At 42.1% G+C, this 22085-nt stretch overlaps 1 protein-coding gene across 1 annotated transcript in view; it reads right to left on the reverse strand.

Moving 5' to 3' along the window:
- The window catches only part of FREM2 (FRAS1 related extracellular matrix 2), a 145356-nt gene extending 132702 nt beyond the window's left edge, over window positions 1-12654 (reverse strand). Inside the window, exons 1-2 of the mRNA XM_075741941.1 lie at window positions 7393-12654; window positions 3178-3267 (exon numbers count right to left, since the gene is read on the reverse strand). Coding sequence (XP_075598056.1) covers window positions 3178-3267; window positions 7393-12541 — 5239 coding nt within the window. The 5' untranslated portion in view covers window positions 12542-12654. The remainder of the gene's footprint in view (window positions 1-3177; window positions 3268-7392) is intronic.
- Between the last annotated feature and the right edge of the window lie 9431 nt (window positions 12655-22085).

The raw sequence follows: 22085 nt of genomic DNA on the forward strand, positions 1-22085 counted from the left end.
ATCCCTGCGCTACTCTCCATTTGTCTAGACTGCAGCTTTCTCCCTTGGCCAGTAAGTAAACAAGTTTGTCCCAGTACCATATTTCATGCTGTCAGACCCTAGGTCACGATTTGGTACGCAGCATGGCACTCACCTTACTCCTGCTGTGAGAAACAGAGCAGGCAAGGGGCCAAGAGCTGGCAAGCGCTGACTTGGCTCTTTTCCCCTCACTTACCCGCCTAGTCTGCTGTTGCCCTAACTTGCTTACAATAAATGCTAGCCACATGTAAGAGGATAAACAAAATTCCAGATCCACAACAAAATTCACACTGGAGCAGTTTGATGACTCCTGGTACTTGGCTTCCAGGCAATTGCCTGAGATAACAGACTCGGGTCCCAATCAGACTATCAGCATTTAAGAGGCTGACAAAAGAGCTTCTGCATTTGTTCGCATAAGTCACGGTATAACAAGTGGGACAGATCAACCATCAAAAGATGGAGCTAGAGAAAGTCACGCTCTTCTTCTCCTATGTGCAGTTCACAGGCCATGAACAAATATTCCAAGACACATAGAAAAGTATTTTACAGGCAACACTAGAGGTATGGGGCAAAATCAACTTTCTAATTCATGTTATTTGAAGAGAACAGGGACTGGTATTGTAGGTACCTCTTGCTGAGGTATGGAGGACTGGAAGATATAAAATACTTGGGTTGCAAGATATGCCTGGTTTTGTGGTTTGTTTTTTTTTTTCTTTTTAATTATTCAAAATAATATTAGCTGAATAATATGAACACATTCATTCATTGAATCACATTTTGAAACCCCTCTTGATTTCAACTGGATCACTTATGGACAATGGCACAATTCAGCTTAAGTGAAGTCCCACTTACTTCATTTACAGCATTAGGTGCTGTATGGTAGCCATCACAAACTTGTTACTACTACAAAATTCCTGATACAGGAGACAGAAGTCTGACATGTGCCATTCTACTGTGGATAGTAGGTAGTCTGTGTTGCATCTTTCACTCAGATCTTGTGTGTAGTCTCTTAGAATGATCTGGCTTAAAATCAAAAGCACTACAACAATAGTCTTGGTACCACTGAAATTCTGCCAAAATATACCTGAGCTGGAAAACACTGGCTTTGATGTCTTTCTGAAGAGGACGGAAATATCGACGGATTAAATTGCTGGATTTTTTACCCCCATTACAGATTCTAAAGACACTGCTAATAAATTTATTTCAGACAGACAAATATTAATGTTTTGATCACAAATTCAGCCCTTTTCAATGAAGTTTTACCCTCTTCAGTCAAGCAGAAAATCAGAAATACTCTGAAATGCAACACAGCTCATTTTTCACTGTGTCAACAAATATCCTCAGGAAAGCAAAGACCATCTTACCATCTAGCTAAGTAGTCTGCAAGATGATAATGTTGTCACAAGTTCCAAAGGCTCTAAAAAATCAGCAAGCACCTTGTTATCATAATGATTCTTTGTATTATGAAAAATAGCATGCTGTTACAACTGACAGGCTGTTACAACTCTGCCAAGTAGAAGCAGATGTGGCAGGTCAGCTTTCCAATGAAAGAAAAATTCTTGGTGTAGATTCAGAATATATTAAGTGCAATTTGCTTTAACTACACATTTGCCACTAGAAAGCATTCAAACAGCATGGAAAGAAGTCTCACAAATGTTGGATTCTCAAGGAGCAACTCAGTTTTAAGAACTGATATTAATCAGTTCACCAAGAGCAAACTTTCTTCAGCTTTAATAGCTTTAATTGCTCCCATCACATGAAAACTTGAAACATCTCTAGTCTGAGTATTTGTTCACCTACTAGAAGAACAACTTGAAAATCATGAACAATGTCATCATGTGGTGACACCTGTCATAGGAAAATGATGGAATTACTACGAAAATATAGCACCCTGTGCTCCATTATCTTTACTTAGCTTTAAATTTCTCTAACCTGTATCTCAGTTAAAAGAAAACATTTAAGGAAAATAAGTCAAGCATTACAAACTTTTATCTCACTACTTGTTTTCTGATGTAGCAAAGATTTGCAAAGACATTTTCAAAAGTCTCTAGAGGTACTGTCTCTTCGGTGCTTGTCCAGCACAATGGACAGGAGAACATGCTCTAATATCCCACTCCCAGCAATGGTAAATGGTGACAAAACTGTTCAATCTGTGACAGACAGGACGAATCCCTGCTCACTGATTTTAACACTGTTAATTGGCCATGCTTCTTGTGAAGCAGTAACACAAGCTGAATACGCATGAGCTGAAAATAAGCTAACTTTAAGCATTTTTTCTAAGTATGTTATTAAATCAACTAATAAAATTCATTGCCAATTACTCATAGTGCTATATATCACATATTAAAAAAGGTATTAGTAACATAATCTAGCCACCTGTTACCATACAAAGGAATATCTACATTTAGGAATATCCACATTAAGTAGAGACTTTGGATGGAAAAAAATAGGCCTGTTAATGTGTTTTGTTTACCTCTTAAACTGTCTTTCTTTATTCTTTAAAACCAAACAAAAAAACCCCAATTACATATTTTTTCATCAAGTATATGCCAGTATTCCCAATTTGTTTTCATTCTTTCCTTCTGCATCCTCCACAATTCTACAAAATAATATTAGTCAGGAGAATTCACATCAGTAACTTGACAAAGATCTTTGACAAGCCATTGAGGTTTCTGTTATGTTAAGTTGGTAGAATCAGAACTTGAATGCTACGCAACATGTACATCAGAGACAATACATCCATATGAATAGTCTTATAGCTGGAAGCTTTAAAGAGGTAGGCAACCGTAACTGTAAATTGGAATTTAGAAAGTTTCTCAAGATAAAAGGCTTATGAGAATTTATGTGTAAAGAGCCTGGACAGGGAATACAAAGGCAAAACTGCAGAAAGCCCAGGTATCTGAGTAGACTTAGATAATTTCACTTTCTTGCTAGAGTAGGTTGGGTGTTTTTTTATTAGATGCAGTTACCATTTTATTGACACCTCTCTCTGTAATCACCAGAAATAGTCTACAATATGGGAAAGTTATAACAAAAATAATATTCCAGGAGGTAACATGTACTTCCCTCAGTTAAATTAAGTGTTCTTAAATTCCCAAAGCATACTTAAACTCTTTCTCTTTCAAGAATAACAAAAGCACAGATCTTATGAGTACTCACCACTGTCTTCAACTATGAAATGGAAAACGTCACTGGTGGCATTGTCACCCCCTCGTAAAATATAGCATATCTTCATATCATCAATATCAGCTGGGAAGAGTCAGGAAAAAATAGAATTTATTTTAAATGCTGAAGGTAGGAAACTGTTTTTATAGAAAAACTTGACACTTATTAAATAGTTTAGCTTCAACAGAGAGAGGTCAGAAATTTCAGTATGAACAGCTTTGAACAGACACCATTCATTCTCCCTCCCTTTACTTCCCCCTCCCCAGTGCCCTCTTTCTTTTAAGATGTATTTACAAAAAGAACTGACAGGAAATACAGTAACATGAGCTCAGCCATCAGAACTATTTCATATTTTTAGTGGTGCATTTTCTTAAACAGAGATACACATCTCCACTAAGATACTGATTCTGTCATTCTTCATCCTGAGAAGTACTGCAGAGGTCAGAAAATCCATGGCTGAAATAGGAGAAGAACACAGGGTATTTTCTATGTTAAATTCTACCCTCCATTCAAGAGGCAAGATGTACTAGTCTGCACAACGTCCCCCACCACCTCTAGAACTAGATTACTTCTGGCATGTGGTCTACCTCAAAGATAAGATATCTCTACACATTCTGCAGTAGAGAGATCTCAATCTCTTTAGATCCCCACAAAAATGCCCCTTTCCACCAGAACATCCTTCCTATCAGCATGTTTTCAAAGGATATGGCATATAATCTATATGAACTGTCATATATAGTGATGAAACACAGTGTTTTAAGAACCCAAACAGGTGCAATTAAAGTAGACAGACAAGACTTCAATAAGAAAAAAAATCAATGCACAATTTTGAATCATCAATTGCAATAAAGAAAATATGTAAAAGATAAATATTTATTAATATTGTGTTTTCTGGTTTTCTTGAGCAGAGATGAGAAACATGTAATACACAAAAAACTATTTTTTGTCACTTTCTTTGAAAGACTGCTACAGGTATACATCCATGTCTGATGATAATTTCTTTTTAAAAAATTGAAGCATTGAAGTGGAGTTCAAGTACCACCCAAGTTCTCCTCACATGTTAGGGTATATACATTAGTAAAAAGAAGCTAAAAGCACTTTTGCTAGAGCTCCTCAAAATCCTCAGTTCCAAAAGTAGCCAGACGTCTTCTAGGGCAAACAAGTTAAGAACATTATCAGCAAATATATGTCACTGAAGAATCTCTTCCATAAATGTTTGAAAGTTAAAGATCAAAAATTCATGGGGCTGTAAAAAGGACACAAACAAATACCTCTTCATGTCAGTGGAGCAAATAAATTTTTCATCTTGCAAACACTTACTCAAGTACTCAACTCTGCCCATGTAGGTAGCCTTATCAAAATCCATGGTTCCAACACATATAAAGATAAGCACTTGAGCCAGTGTTTGCAGGACCAGGATCACCTCATCAAAAAAAGCCACTTGTCACCCAAACATCTTAATTTTGTCAAAAGAATTGCAAAGGAATGACCTGTTTTCTGTTCATTAAGAACATGTTCAGAGTCACTTGAGCAATTCTACACTTTCGTTTCACAGTTGATTAGGTTACGCTAGTTATATTAAAACCTGCCTAGTTGTAAGCAAAATTCATTACTGTATAACTGCAGTGCCTGCTAAACATTAATGTGATATTGGAATTATCCAACATAATATTGAAATCTATTCAACATAACCTTCTATTAAAAAAAAAAATTATCTCCACTAGACCTGAGCGATCACTAGTGCTGAGACATCAACCAAGCTATATTATTTCCAGGCAGATCCTTATTCTTCACTATTCCTTCCCCTTCTTCCTGGCTCCTCAGCACACCTGCAGAGCCGAGGGATGTGACTTGGCCCTTACAAACCCACGTGGGACCGGGGACTCCCAGAACAGCGCTCAGCAGTCCGTCACACTTTGTACATTCAAAACACTATCCAAACATCAACTAACTACTTGTTATAAACCACTAAACTTCTTTAAATGTGAAAGATTTGACAGTTCCTTAATAGACTTTCCCCACTTTTAAACAAATTATCTAATCTTGATTAATATCTACTATGAACAAATTCCAGCCCTGACTTGCAGAGACAAGTGCAATACAATAATGCATACACAATATTACTTGTATGTATTTTTGTCCTAAGCCAGCACAAGACTGGAAATTACCATGTGGCAAGTGTTTTTCTTTAAGTTTTCTCTGCATTTACTATCACCAAATTGTAAATATAAAGCATAAAGAAATAATAATGAATTAAAAGTGCTACTTTCAGGTGTAACATGAAGTAACAGTACTTGAATAAACTTAGGAACTGCTTAATGTATTTTAAGAATATTTTATTGAGTTACTTTCATTTGTCCATCTCTCTCTTTCAGATTATCTTAACAGTTAAATAGAAAAGAATAAAAAGCACCAACTATTTGCAGAATTTGAGGACCTTTTATCAAGAAGTTAATTCTTCCACTCTCTAATACCCCATTTGAGCAATCCCAATTAACTCTATGAGCCTCACGAACAAAAGATTACCTACTGTACTTGTGGCAGAAGTATTTGATGTGTACTAATTAGAAAGCCCCACACTGATTGTTCCTGACCAAAATATACAACAAATCTCCTGGATATACTACATTCTGCACAACCGCATTTTGACTGGAGGCTTTTAGCTCATCTTGCAAGCTAGGCTAATTTCCTTCCTAGCACTTGATAAAGTTTTGTGAGCAGATACTGAAAAGCAATCTCATGCATAAGGCTGATTGATTGCTAAACAATCCCTGTGCCTTCTCTGCCAATTGAAAGCCAAGTAACAACTGCATTTTGGTCATCTGACAAATGTATGCCTGGCCACATGGCACGAAAGAGAACGGAATATGTACCTATCCTGAGTGCCCTCCCTCATCGAAAAATGGGATGTCACTGTGCTATGCAGTGGTCTGCTTTCAAGGAACATCCACTCAGAAATTCTACATTCTCCAATGTAAGAGAAAACCCACTAAAAAAGTTATAATCTTCTTATTTGCTCACTCCTGTTCTCTTCCATTTCTCACTTATTCTGACAATACTCTTAATAACTTGCAGTTCACTACTGAATCCTTACATTTAAGGAGATGTGTTTTTTCCCAAAGCTTAGACATGGTTTGGTCCCTCCTCATCCTCTTTTTTGCACTAACACTGCAAAATGTAGGGCATCCCAGCCATTCAAACATTCATCAGGACTGTTTGCAAGATTTGGTATATCTGTCAAGAACATCACTACAGCCAAGACTGTAACATGGGATACATACCAGTATGGGCTCTGTGAAATGAAATACAGCCAACTACAAGTATTCATCACTAGCCTTACCATCTCTGCAGCCCAGCCTGTCTGGGCTCCTTTAATTTTGAGTCACCATGCAGTTGTGCTGTCTGCTTACTCCACAGCTGCAGGACACTCCAAAAAAACTCATTTCATTTTTAATTAAACAGCTATTAACTCACTGCAAAGTAACATGGAAAATTCCCTGGAGAACAGCTAATCCTTCCCTTTCAATTAAAGTTACTTCATAGCCTTGTGTAGAGGCTTTATTTCAGAACATACGGCACATGTGGGTTTTGTCCTATTTATACCACCTAATATTTTAGTTCCATGTAAAAAGTAAATACCACTGACATAATTTTAAAACACTTACATTACCTTTTAATTTACCACAAACACTTTGTGGTTAAGATTTGTATAATTAAGGCAACAAATGCACTCATAATATATTATTTCCCCCTGTATGGGAAATGGTTTTGTTTTTACAGTCAAGTGCGCTCAGGCTGTATAGCAACTGATACCCTAGCCATGGTATGACCATTAGTTAATAATAGCTTGGCCACTCCCGTAGAATTTTCTAAATAAAACTGTTTAAAGAACACAGCCTCTAAAGATCTGGAACCATGCACAGCCTAATTCTGTTATCCAAATTTCTATCACTGATAGAAAGTCCAAATCACAGTTATTTGGACTGTAACCTCTCCAAAGCAAAGATGCTCCTTTATTCAGTGTTTATCCAGTAGACCCCCTTTCCTGTTTAAAGCTGTCACAGATAAAATAAATAATACACAGAACTAAAAAAATAATAAAGCCATTATAAATAAGCTCACTTTTGGAAAGTTTCTCTCATCAGTTATTATAGAGTTTAGCACGAAAAAGAATGTTTTCAGTGATCTAAAGAAACCAGGGACTAATACCTTGTGTGAACTGGCTGATGCTATGGTTGCCTTTCCCCAGGTGGATCAGGAAGCCATGCCGTGGACCCTCTGTGATTCTGATCTTAAGAGTAGCATGTAAACTGTCCCTATCTTCCACTTTGAGCACCTTGTTGGTAATCAGAAACCCAATGTGACCTGTGGCCAGAATACGGAGAGTCTGAGCACCCTTATTTATTACAATTTGAGGTACACTGTTGTCCACAGCCATTATTCGAATCTTCATAGTCTGAGGTTTCCTTGTTTCAAACACAGTGTTGGGGAAGACATAGAAATCAGTATGAGTGCCATCCGTAACCGTGAAAGAAAAGCTATCCTCAACTGATTCTGTGCCATCATGTTTGTAGCTGATTAGATTTTCATTCAGATCTTGTTTAGTGAAGGTGGTGACTGGTTTGGAGTTATTGAACATGATCTGACCATGAACTGGTATTTGAGTGATGATAAATTTTAGCAATGTGTCGGGTGTATCTCTGTCTTCCGCAGTCAGTTCAAATGGGGTTATCAGTTTGTATTCATTTTCACTCACCACTAGGTTATGGATTGTGACAACAGGTTTCTTATTGTCCACATCACTGATAGAAATTCTGAAAGTACGAAATACAGGGTTATAGCCATCAGTCACCTCAAACTCAAAGCTGTCCATTTTCACCTCATCTTCAGAAGTGTGAATGTAATAAACTTTATTGCCTGCTAATAGGAGTTGAGTAAAAGTGGAGATGGGTACCCCAGGCTGATCTGTGCATTCAAGCTGACCACGAACAGGTGCTCTCGTAATAGTGAAAACTAAGTTCTCATCTGGACTATTCAGGTCACTGGTGCTAAGCAAATCAGTAGTAAGGGTTACCTTCCCTCCTTCCTTCAAAGAAACTCCTTTGCTGATTACATCTGGGAAGACAATATCAATGCTACCTATTGTCACATAAAAGTAGCGGTCGATGAGAGGATTTATTCCATCTGTCACATCAAACTTGATAAGATCACGAACTCCTTCTTGGCCAAAATGTGTATATTGAATTAAGTTTCTGTCCACTTCATCTTGGGTGAAGTTCATCCCCAGGGTGATATTCTCAACTCCACCTGAAGGCTTTATTCTCTGCAAGAGGCCTTGTCCTGGCCCGTATCTTATAATGTATGTCAAGGTTTTATCTTCAGAATCCAGGTCTGTAGCCTTCAATATTCTGTTATGAATAGTTCTAGTTTCCCCTATTTCAATCTCCAAACCATCATTGATGGCCATTCTGGGTGTCTCATCATCTACAGGAATAACCATGATGAGTACTGTTTTCCTAACAGTATGTTTACCATCTGTGAGTTTCACCTCAAAACTGTCCTCCTTTGTCTCAGAGTCATCATGTTCATAGAGTATGTTGGAACTCTCTGTTATCTGATCCAAGGTGAAGCTCTCTACTAGGACAGTTCCATTGAGCAGCTGGTTCACAATGTGGCCATGCCTGGGAAGCCTGGTGACTGTGAACATTAACTCATCAGCAGGGATGTCTGCATCAACTGCATTGAGGATAGGGGTATCAATAACCAGGCTCATGCCTTCCATCACAACAAACTCTTGCATAAAGATTTCAGGCTCTTCATCATTGATCGGCATAATAACAATGGGGAAAAAGTGCCTTTGAGAAAAGTTAATGCCATCAGAACAGCGGAAAGCAAACCTGTCTTCAACAGGCTCTACACCCTTATGTATACTTTGGACATAAAAAATATGCCCTTGGCGGAGGTCTTTCAAGGTGAAAGCACTTATAGCTATACCTGCTCTGGATTTTTCAGATCCTGGGGCTGGAGAAATATTCTCTACGTACCCAGATGTGGGCTGAGCAACAATGGTGCAGAGTATATCATCACTGGGAGTATCCACATCTTCAGCCCTGAGGTGAGCAAGAGTAATGACCCGTTTGTCACCTTCCGTTACCATAAACTGCTCCCCCACAAAAATCTCTGGGACTTGACTGTCAACAGGAAGAATTGTCACCAAGACTGAAACTCCTTGAACAACATTGCCCCTGACGCTCCACTCCTCAGACAGGTCAGACAAGGTAAGGTTGAAGGTATCTTCTTTGGGCAGAAGGCCTATTTCACCACCCGTGTGAGCATATACCACAGCACCATCCAGCAGATCTCTCTGGGAAAATCTCTCTGCAGGCACCCCTTGGACCAGGATGTTCCCATGCTGAGGAGGATCCTCTACAATGAAGGTCAACATTAAATCATCTGTATCCTCATCCGTGCCCTGAATCACATTAGCAGTGATTTCAGCAGCACCATTCTCCAGCACATCCAGGTAGGAACCAAGAGTGCCTGGGGGCAACCGTAGTGTAGGAACCTCATCGTCAACTGGGTGCACGTTCATTTTCAGTGTGATGGGCACAAAATGAACCCCATCACTCACATCAAGCCTGCAGGTATCACTATTGGTCTCAGCTCCACTGTGCACATACACCACCCTCCCTTGTCTAATATCCTCCAGGCCAAAGACACCCCCGGGAATCAAATTGGACCCAGAAAGCTGCAACTGGCCATACCGAGGAGCCTGGGTCAGGATAAATCTGAGATGGCCAAGCTCGGTGTCCGTGTCACTGGCATCCAGCTCAGTTGGACTAAGGACATGGCTGCCTCCCTCAGGCAAAGTGAAGCCAGTATTAGTGATTTCAGGAGGCTGGTTATCCACAGGCTGCAAGTAGATGGTGAAAGTCCCTTCGGCTGCATTGCCAGCTGCATCCTGCACTTGATACTGAAACTGAACCAAATGAGGAGCCACCCCCAGTTCTTCCTGTGGGGGACGGTATGATATCTTGTGATGATTGATCTGGGCTTGGGTGAAGTGGGTAACTTCCACAGAGTGATCCTCAGTCAGCACGAGGGATCCAAGCTGGGCTCCATATACCTCTGGAGGGTGGTTAGTGTCAGTGTCAGTGGGGGGCTGGGTTATCGTGTAGCGGAGGTCACGGTCCCCTGAATCCTGATCTGTGTAACACAAGTGCTTCCTCCGCAGTGGAGTCACCTGCTGTTCTGCAACTATTAAGTGCAAGCTGCTGCTACTATGCAGCTCTGGGGCTAATCTGTCTACGGGATGTACCCGAATCACAAAAGTCTGTGGTCCAGAGCGGTTTGGTGGGTCATTGTCATCCTGGACTCTAAAGACAAATTGGTCCAACAAAACCCCAGGGCCAGGGCTGTGAGGCCCTAAGTGGTGGTAATAAAGACGCCCTTCCACAATGTCCTGCTGCAGCCACTCTCTCACTGGTTTTTCATAGATTAGGGAGCTCCCTGCTAAGCCTGGCACCCTCCTCCAAGAAAAGCCCTCATCTTCTTCCTCCTCTTCCCAGCCAGGAGGTGGCTGTGCTTGACGGAGGAGGAGCTGCCCGGCACTGGGGCCAGACTCCACTGTGAAGAGCAGGATGGCATCCTGCGAGTCAATGTCAGTGGCGCTAAGAGCACGGGTGGTGATGGGCACTGTTTCACCCTCAGCCATGGCGAGCCCTGTGTTAGCATTGAGTAGGGGTGGCTGGTCATCAGTGGGCACCAGGGTAATAGGGAAAAGGAACTCAACACGGTGGCGAGAGCCACCATCTTCCAGCCTCAGCACCAGGTTGTCACTGAGTGGAGACTCGCTGCCATCATGCTGGTATATGACCCGACCTGCTGCCAGCTCAGCCACCGTGAAGTGTTTACGAGGGGCAGCAGGTGCCGGGGTGTCCTCCAGCAGAGTGAGGTAGCCGTGCCTCAGCCCTGCCACCACAGTCACTCGCACCTGCTCAAGGTCATCCTCATCACTTATCACCAGGTTGGGGCTGGGACCAGGGCCTGAGAGAGGCCGTGACTGCCCCTCATAGAGCACGAGGCCAGTGTTGCGAGTGACCACAGGTGCCAGGGTGTTCATGGGCTTCACCACAATCACAAAGGCGAAGGGCTCTGAGGCAGCACCCTCTGGGTCCAACACCTCCAGCTCGAGCTCAAAGAGCCGCTCCCGATCCGAGTCCTCCGTGGGTGGCTGGTAGGCGATGCGCAGCTCCCTCACGTCCCGCTGGCTGAAGGAGGAGACAGGCAAGCTCCGGTCATCTGTGCTGACCATGTGGCCCTGGCCAGGGCCAAAGGGAGAGGTGATGTTGAAGAGCAGCAGGTCTGGTGGTGACTCGGCATCCTCAGCTGCCAGCATGTCGGGCGTGAGGGCGGTGAGGACAAACTGGTCCACCTCCATCATGAGCATGGCCAAGAAGCTGGGTTTGGGGGCCACATTCTCAGTCCCGGCCCGGATCCGCACCAGCACCTGGAAATACTCGCGCTTCAGCAGTGCCCCACCGCCTGCCGCCTCCCGCAGCTCTGCCACCAGCGGCACCAGGTCACGGTTGGGGGAGCTCCCGGCAGCCGTGTGCCGGTAGCGCAGCCCCAGGCGCAGGAACTCCTCGCAGTCCCACATCGAGGCGGGCACCGGGCCGTCCCCCGCCGCCTCCCCACCCGCGGCCGCCGGCGCTGCCGCCGGAGGGTAGTTGAGGATCTCTCCGTAGCGGGGCAGCCCGGCCAGCGGCGGCAGCAGGCCCACCCGGCAGCGCTGCCGGCTCGGATCGAAGGCGAACTCCAGGCTGCGGGCGTCCAGCGGGTTGCTGGTACCCCGCAGGCGCTCCACGGTGAGGGGCAGGTTGCGGGTGACGATCTCCAGCTGGGTGAACAGCACCTCCACCTCCAGCACCAGGGGCAGCACCAGGGCGCGGCTCGGAGAGTCGTAGCGCAGCTGCAGACGGACGCGGTCCCGCGCGGGGCTGCGGCCGCCCAGGTGGGTGTACTGCACCTCGCGGGCCCCGAAGTCGCAGGGGAAGCGCCTGGGGCTCAGGCGGCCGGGGCGCTGCCACAGCGGGTCCTCGTCCAGCACGGTGAGGTGGCACCGGTCACCCGGCTGCACCTGCAGCACCAGGTCCCGCGTAGGGTCCAGCCAGGCGGAGCGGCCCAGGGGCACCTGCAGCCCGCGGTTGGCCACCACGACGGGGGCCGCCTCCGGCGCCCACGGTGAGGAGACCGCGGCGCTGCCTGGCGGAGGCTCCGGCGCCCCCACCCAGACGCAGCCGGCCACCAGCAGCAAGCCGGCCAGCAGCCGCCGCGGCGCGGCGGGGAGAGCTTGCATCGTCCTTGCCGGCGGAGCGAAGCGCCGGGAGTCCCCGGCAGCGGCGTCTGCACTCCGCAGGGGCCGAGTCGCGGCCCCGGTCCTGCCGCCGGCGCGGCCCCTCTGTACCCGCTCGTCCCACGCACACGCTGCGCTCTGAGGGGAGCGCGCCCCGCTCCGGAGGGGAGCCCCGCGAGCTGCGAAACCCCGCCCTGCGCCTCCGAGCGACCAATAGGTACCCGCGGGGGGCGAGGCCGTCTGGCACGATTGGACAGAGCGGTTTGCCAATCTTGCAAGCTACAGGGGGAACAGCCCCTCCCTCCCTCCCTCCCGCCCGCCCTCGGCTCCTCAACAGGTTGTTGAGGAGGAGGCGCGCAGAAAGCGGCGGGCAGAGCCCTGGCCGTGCGGGAACGGGGACGAGGCGAGAGGCGGGTGGCACGGATTACCCTGCCACCGCGGGAAAGGCGCCGCGCACCGCCCGGAGCCCCCATGTCGAGTGGAGGGCGATGGCGCTTGCCCAGAGCGGAGGAGCGCACCTCTGCCAGCCTTGGGAGGCAGCGGGAGCGCACCGCCGCTCCCCGCGTCCCCTGCACTGAGCTTCCCCGCTCTCGCCTAATTAAATCCTGGCTCCCTGGGGCAGAGCTAGAGCGGGGCTGTCCGGGGAGGGCTCGGGGTTTCCCTTCCCCTCAGGGTACGGGACGACAGGTGAGCGCAGCTGGCAGCGGCGGCCGGTAACGGCCGCCCGGTTCCCGTCGGCAGCAGGAGCGGGGCTGCCCGAGAGCCGGGCCGGGGTAACGGGGGGACGGGGGCAGAGAAAGGTGCCTGAGGGAAACCGGGGCGGGTCACGCGAGGAAAAGCGCCCCGGGGCTGCCGCAGGAGCGGCGGGCGGCTGCTGGGTGGCGGCGTGGAGGGCTGCCCGCCGGCACCGCCTTTGCGCCAGAAAGAAAACGGATAAATATCTCCGGGGCAAAACACATCACTTAACAGCCAGTTTCATTCCTTGGAGGTGACTAGTCACAGCAGTGGGCGAATAAAACCCTCACAGTGTTTCTGCCCTCTTGTGTCTGCAGCTAAAAGCATATTGGTAAGAGCCTGAGCTTGGAGGAGTTGTTTGCGTTGTAAAATTCCTAACGGCAGGCTCTGACTTTTTATTCATCTTGTCTCGCAGCTGCTAAAATTCTTTCTCGTTAATGAAATGTGATCCATGGAAAAGCGAAAAATACTAAGGAGGGGCAGATTCAAAGACGACCCGAGGTTGTTTGGAAATGACCTTGTGTAAATTTGTGATGCTTTCTTTTAAAATAATTTTTGAAGTTATCCTTCAGTGGTGGAGCAGCATTATGGCATGTGATCTTGTTTTCTGTATGGAAAACTTGAATTTGGAATTTCAGGTGTGGGCACAGTCACCCACGTTTATATATAAGTATTTGTTCCAACAAATAATTCAGCTTGGTTTGGGGTAGGGCAATATCAGTGGACATCTGTTCTACAACATTGGATTATTGTAATTTGTGAAATACTTTTGTATTCTATTACTGACAGAAGAACCTATTTTGTTAAACAAGTGTATACTGAATTATGGACTTGGCTGCTGCAGGAGCTAGTAATTCTAGTAGATAGATATCTGTTAAGTTAAGCAACACTAATACCATTTCTATATCCTTATGAGGCATTCGGCCTGAATTTCAGCAAGTTAATGTCTTATTTCTAAGCCTCAAAGAAAGAATTCAGTAAAAATGTTGAGTCCCAGGACCAAGGATCTCCCATAGTTTCACAAACATGGTGTTAGTATCTCTTTTTGTCAGAGGTGACAATATTCAGGATGGAGTGACTGGAATTGCCCAGATATAATGGTCTAGTGTCAAGTCCTGGGTTCTGTTTTAAAATATATACATAAATTTAAAATACAAAAACCGAATAACAACAACAAATACAAACCTAACCAAAACCAAATGACCCAGCACAGAGATTTGAGGTAACATCACAGTGGCTTGAAGGCATGTCTGCCTGCATGGGAAGGAATAGATTAACTTGTTAAAGAAATGTGTACCATCTAACTAAGTTTGATTCCAAATTTAGGCTGTAGTAAATTGAAGTTTTACAGAGCAGTGTTGAGTAGAAATCTTCACATTCACTTCAAGGGAGAAAAATTTTCCTGTTTTCAAAATAAACTCCCCTTTGCAGAGTTTGCCACTCAAACCATATGTGAATGTGCATATGTATGTGTGTGTGTGGAGAGAGACTTAGTGAAAAAGGGTAATAAATCACAAATGCAATCTATTTTTGTTGTTGTTGTTGTTCTAGCAGAAGAAAAAACATAAGGTATCTAATGAAAAGGGCACTATTTTTTTTTTTCAGTTTTTAATGTTCTTAGACTGTTAGGGATAGCAGGTAAACATGTAACTAACTATAAAATACTTTCTCTTTAATGATGATGTGTTTTGAACCATGTTTGTAACAGAGCAACCTCTTCTCTGTTAAAATCAGTCCAATATTTGTTGTGATGTTTATCAAGAGATATCTGTGACATCTCTTTTCAATTGGTAAAGAGAGTTGGAGAAACCTGGTAGATGAAGGAATAGCTTCTGAAATGCCTGTGTTCTAGGTGAATGGAGAAGGGCATTCCAACAAATTTTTGAGAGATTTAGCTTCTTAACTGGAAAAAAAAAATCAAGAGAAAAGTAGTGAAGGGATGGGACTGACCCATCTCTGATACAGAAATTTTTTATATTCAGTGGAAACAGGGTAGGTTCTTTGATCTCTATTATCTCCATCATCAGGTAGTAAATCTCCATGTACAAACAGCAGAAGTCCTCTTTATTTTTAGCAGTTATTGTCTTGTCAAACAAGTCAATGAGCTCTTGTGCAACAGTCCAAGTACAAAGTGCAAGACGTGTTTTTTTTTTTTTTTTTTCTTTTCACAGCACAATATAAATTAAAAAGTGCTGCAGATTATAGACTTTATAAGAATTTTGAAAGGATTTTCCTTGACTTGCTGACTGGTTGGCTTGTGTCAACACATGTTCATATCATACTTGAAGAAAAATAATCTTGGCTAAATTCTGATCTAATGACATAGCTGTAAATCCAAAGCGTCTTCTTACCAATTGTCTCTGAAGTGTAACAAATCAGAACCGGGCCCAATGTCACGTCCATTGATCTTTTAAAATAATTTTTTTTGTGGATAAAGTGACTTGTATTCAACCAGGGAAAAATGAGTCTATATATCCTTGCATGAAAGCTTGCAGCTGTGCTACATTACTACACTTTATTTCTGAGTCTAAACTGAAACAGAAAGCTTTAAGACAAAGAAGACCTACCCATTTAACAGAGTATTAATAAATAAAAGCATGCTCATGGAAATCTGGTGATGCATATGTCTTCTGAAATAAATGATCTGTGAGGTTCAGCAGGATAAATCTATATTTTAAGACATTTGTTTATTTAAAAATGAATGCCAATCTATTCTTATTTTCAGTGCAATCCTTTCTGAGGGCATCTGGCTTCTGCTTTTGGCGATGGATCACAGGTTTATATTCCTAATTGAAACTTAGGCAACTCACAGTTCCTGTGTAAGACAAACAGAAGTTTACTGCTCACCAAGTGTATATAGAAATATATAGTTATCAAAGACTGCCCTCTGTTGATATGATATAATCCTAACATCTTAAATGTAGTGAAGCCTGATTTTTGCTATTACATTGCTTTTCATAGGAGTTTGGTACTTAATGATGGAATTAATTCCAGAGGTGCTCTTCAAATAAATTAGTAAAAATGAAATAATTTTGATAATTAAATACTGGGAAAGGAGACTAAATATGACATACGAATGTGGGGGGAGGTTAACATTTTCCAAATACATAGCATGAGTATTTAATAACTTACAAGTGCAAAAAGATGTGCCATCTCTTGCCAATGTATATTTACTACCTTGCTGAGGAAATTGGGAGAGCGGGGGGAGAGGATGGAATCAGCAAATAAGATTCATGGGAGCATTCGGATACTTACTGATTGTAGAAGTAATTTTGCTATTCAACTCTGAAGGCCATGTAAAAGCAAGGTGTACAGTGCCTGCTGTGGCACAGAGAAAATTCTAATCAGTCACGATATGAAAGGTGATTTGGGGCACCAGGACCAAAGAACAATCCTCTATAAATAGTCTGTTTCTTGAAAATGTTAAATCAGCCAGATGAGAGTGTTCCCTGTGTGTAGCTGTATTTAACCAACAACTTGTCTGTTGCTTCCATACTCACTTTTTCTTTTCTTATTTCATTAATGAATTATTACATAAATGGCTATTTATAAATTATCGGGTGTAGTTTTTTTGCCTGGGTATACACAAGAGTATTACTAAACTGTAACTTTCAGTCATCCGTTTTCTGCCAAGTATCTCAAGAGGCAGACAGCTGACTCAAGAATCCTCTCTCTCCTTCCTGAGATGCCTCCTTTACCATCACACTCCTTAAATGTGGCATTGTCTTGAACCTGTTCTCCATTTCTTTCACGATTTCTGTTTCAGTCTAAATATCTGTTGCCCTGCCAACAAAGACATTCCTGTAAAGTCCAACACCATAAGTCTTGCACCCATAGTTTTATTTCCCTTTGCCTCAGGTAAATACCTTCTAGTGTGAAGAAACTTCACTGGCTTCTGTCAGGATAAGCTTTCATTCCTTCACTAGTGAAACTCCTACAGCCTGTTATTAAAATTGTTTTTTCTTGATACTGGGATAAGCATAATGCTGGTTTCTACATTTCCATGTACCTACCTTAAATGTGCCCACATGACCCAACCAACATTCACTGCAAAGCCTGATCCAAAATCACCCTCCATCTTTCTAGAACTCTTTTTAGACTTTTGTCTTAGTACCTTATGATGTTTGTCCCATTGCTGCCCCAGTAATTGCTTTCACCTGCCTAGCACTGGCGCCCTGCCCATGCTCCATGTCTCTACTGCTATTTTTACTTCAACCTTGGCTCTTGGAAAACCTACTTTTCAAGTCAACCTTCTTCACGCTCCTTCCTGCTTTAGATCTCATCAGAAGCAATGTGTTTTCCTTTACATTTTTTCTCCTCTACCTTTTGATCACTCTTACTCTTTTTTGTTTCAAAGCCAAAATACAACTTCTTGATCTCCTATTAACAATGAGAAAAGACTTGGTAATTTACTAGAGTAAATAAGTAATTCCATCAAGCTTCCTTACCTATGGTTTATGTTTTATGTTTGGACTCTTTGACATTTTTTTTGGTTATGGAATTTATAACATTACTTTTAAATGCACACTGACAAACACACACGTGTTCTTTGATGTGTGACAATGGCAACAATAAAAACACTATAAGCAACATAGCAGTTTTCAAAAAATATTTAGGGACCTAGACTTTTTTAGTTCTCTTTCAGTTTCCCCTGGATGAAATCAGTGCATGGTTGGAAATGTTCTTGGCAGGAACTGGCCAAATGCTGTCACCAATGGCAATGACAATTTCATCTCAACATGCAGTCAAGAACAGTTACGTGTTGGTGTGGGTATGTATTGCATTAGACTAGATTTTTGTAAATTATAACTGAAATCGTGTCGCAACAAGGAATTATTGGTAAGACATTTGTTACTTATAGTTAAATACCTAATACCTGGTGGAGGTCAACACAATAAAATCTTCCATGTTTATACGTTTATCTGAAGTGCCAATTTGTTAATTTAATTTTATTTTTTAGACTTAAAGCTGTGTCTGCACTGATTATGTACTCTAATTTATGTTGTCATGTTTTAATTAGAGATCAGTGAAATTCCAGTACAGTCAAGTGCTGGTATATTTTCTGAAATAAGTAGGGAAACATTCCTGACACCATTTTCTTTGGAAAAGAAAACAGAATGGAAGCTACTTAGTAGATAAGAGATCAAGTCCAGGCTAAGTTATCTAACTCCTCCTGTCCCACAAATGCCCTACAAACAGGAATTTTCTTCTAGGATACATGCAACTTTGTGATTTAGATATAAAACCAAATATAAAAAAAAGGTCTTATTGAAAAAAAAAATACTGCTATTGAAGAAATACTCTGATGTCTTATTGCCTGTCTGCAATTCATAGTGAACAAATTTCTTACAATTTTTTTGATAGATTTTCATTTATCAAAAACTATTAAAATGTATTTATTGCTAAAAGAGATTTAATCACAACTAAAGCTCAACTAAATATTTTTACATTTCTATCATGTGTTATAAACCCCTGTACTTTCAAAAAGGCCAGAAATTAACATTTTAGGGTCAGCCTCATCATGTTCAAACACTGACTCTGCATTAGCTTTCACACAGTCTTGTACACTGGTATAGAGACTTTTGTGCTAAGTTGTTGGGTTTTTTTCTGGTAACACATGCCTGTTATAAAAAATTGCAGCAGAGATTTATATCCCTCCCTCTCACTGTTATTATACTTTCAGAAAGGATGAATAGCAGCTTCTCAGTAAAGCTGTTCTGCAGTGTGGCTTGTGTGCATTTTGACATTTGCAATACAGGTATTTTATTAGTGTAGCCTGTGGAAAACAAGCTGAAGGAGCAGGGATCACTTGCTTGGTGCTAATTAGGTTAAGGTTAAGGTTATTTAGCTTGTGGTACAATGTTCTCAACTGGATAGACAGTGAGAGAGAAGCAAATTCTAGTTTTCATGACGGAGTTGTTTGTGAGTCCAGATGTTTGATTTCTATATTAAGAACTATGAGTGAAAATGTAGGAGTTCAAATTAATTTCATTCTAGCACAGATGTTTAAGGTGGCTGAGATTGAATGTATTGGAGAAGTCTATGCCTCTTTAGTGACTACAGTTTAGTGTCTTTGACTGGTAGTGGCAATGTTCTGGCTATTATGATTTGTTACCCCCTTAAATAAGCAAAGGAAGACTTGTACATAAAGGTAATATATTTTAATAGATTAAATACAAATTACTGGGAAAAAATAGAAAAGCCTTTGACCACATAAGCCTATCTTATCTCCTGGTCTGCCATAGAAACAGAGAATTAAGAATATTTGCCTAAAACTAACTTTCTTATGATAGGTGTATGAAGTATTTTGAGAGAAGTTCCTGTAGAACGAAGCCGTGCATGCTGAAATTTCATTCAGAGGATGATCTTCCTCCATCGTGTGTTACAATGGTTAATCATTTTCTGCATATGTTTTGTGTTTAGCTGAATGATCAGTGGTGGGGAGAGATTGTATTGCACTAAGTACTTACATCATAGTTCATTCAAAGAGCCAATCCATTTTTCTCTACAGGAGTGATCTCAGTGGTCGAGAGTCTATTATAACATGAGCATGACATTGTTCTTCTCAAAACAATTGCAGGAATATCTAGATGTATGTTGCTATCTTTTTTATGTGTTTTGGATGGCTGCTGGTCTTATGGAGGGAGGTATGTTTGTGCGTAAGCTGAGTTGTTGATAACAGTGCAGTAATTCTGCAGCTGACAGAGAATTATATTTAGTAATAATATTTAGAATTATTTGAATTTATCTGAGCCAAGATGTTGATTTTCGCCTATTAACAGAATTCTTTTATCAGCTAAATATTTTTATACACACCTATACTATAAATATGACATACCGCTCATTTTATATAGTATACAATCATGTTCCATGACAAAGATTGTTAAACTAGGTCTGGAACTTCAGACAAACAAGCTGTCAAGTATCCCCAAATCAAATGCTTTTAATGATTCAGGACACTATGGTATGTGTCGTAAAATGAAACAAATTCTTTTGAAGGATGATCCTGCCGTCTGTGTTGACCTTGGATAACTATTAAAATTGCATATCAAAGGCTGAAGAAACCATTGTTTAAGCACTTAAGATGCCCTTCACTGTAATTTTCTCTCTCCTGCTTTATAAGAGAAATTTTACCTAATCTTTGTAGCTTCAGTTGTCATAACAAAACCACTCCACACCAGCAGTTTCATCCTATTAGAATTCAAACAGTACCACTGCCAAATACACATTTTCCTGTGACTATAAACTGCTGGCCTTTATGTTAGACAGCCACAGGCCAGAAAGTAAATGAGAACTAAGCTTTAAGATTGTGAAGAGGTCAAGAACAAGCATCCCTCCTCCCTTTTCGTATCCAGGTAGTGATGTCAACCATTTACTATGTTACCTCTCTCCACAGAGTTTTCCCTAAATCAGCCAATGTTAACTTTACTCCCATTTTGCACACAACTGGGGTGAATACACAAACGTCTTAACCTTTTGGGTCTGATACTGTGACTTCCACTCAAAGCTCATATTGTTTTCAACAAGTTTTGCCAAGATAAGAATCAAAGGCAGCGAAAAAAGATGACAGATGAGAATTTTGTTAATGTACGAGTCATATGGATGTAGGTGTCTGTTTCACCTGCATACCTATTACAATTAGGCATTTGTAACATTGCAAGTTGAAATCCAGGCACTTCTGTAAATTTGTTTCAAACCAGTTCTCTAGGCTTTTAGTCACATTCAAACGAGCCATCAGTTAGTGTCAACATATACTATGAAATAGGAGCTATTCTGGAGCAACAACTATAAAACCTCTGGATCAAGTTGATTTCACCTTACCAGTAATGCATAAGGAGTTCAGTCCCAGCAGTTAACAAGACAGAATCCCAGTCTCAGTTTACAGCTCATTGTAGAGGGAAGATTTTTAAAGGCACAGATAAGTAGCTGGTGCCTAACTTCATCATTCAAGGTACATAGACATTAACTGGAAGTCAGGGAACAGTTAGGACGTGTGTTTGGAGAAAGATTTTTGCAGCACCACTGGGGTACAAGTCTCTCAGAGAAAGGAGGCACCATGTACTCACCACAGAGTTGGGACATAGCAACTCGCTGCCCTTAAACAGAACCCCAAAACTTGGGCCAGGCAGTTTCAGGTTTCCCAGGTGTATGTATGAGTGCGAGAGGCAGAATATGACTGCCGAAGCTGAAAGATCCTTTGGTCCATTCTTCTTTTCAGCCTAAATTTTGGAGTAAAATGAGTTTATGGCATTTCAGTAAGGAGACAGTCTTTCACATATATGTTCAACAACCTTACATGAACCCAGTGTTCAGAGTCATTCATCATCCCTTTGGACAGTAAAAGACTATATTCAGGCCATCTATTTTAGGTGTCTGACTTTTAGACCTTGCACCTTACTTCTTCCCCATTGATGGTATCTTAAACCAGGGTCTATCAACCCCAGTAGGAGATTTAAATCACTTATTACTGTCTTGATATTAGAAATGAGGAAATTTTGGCAACTGTCAGACAAACACCATGCCATAATCAGTGAAGGGAGATGGAAGTTAGAGGCATCATCCTGTGAAAGACGTTTGAGAAGTGCCCATGTCCTTCCATCCCTGCTATGGGGAAGTTTAAATTCCTGGCTTATACTAGATGCTTAACTCCTAGACTTGCAGAATTAGGTGTGATAAATGCCACTCCAGGTTATCAGAGATTCAAAAGCCCTAAGCCTATTGGCTCCAGGGCTTCAATTTTTAATTCTTTTTAAAAAAGATTTTTAAATGCACTTCCACAAGTTCTGCCACTTCATATGTACTCATATTCCTG

Source organism: Balearica regulorum, chromosome 1 (assembly GCF_011004875.1).
Source record: "Balearica regulorum gibbericeps isolate bBalReg1 chromosome 1, bBalReg1.pri, whole genome shotgun sequence".
Taxonomy (NCBI): Eukaryota; Metazoa; Chordata; class Aves; order Gruiformes; family Gruidae; genus Balearica; species Balearica regulorum.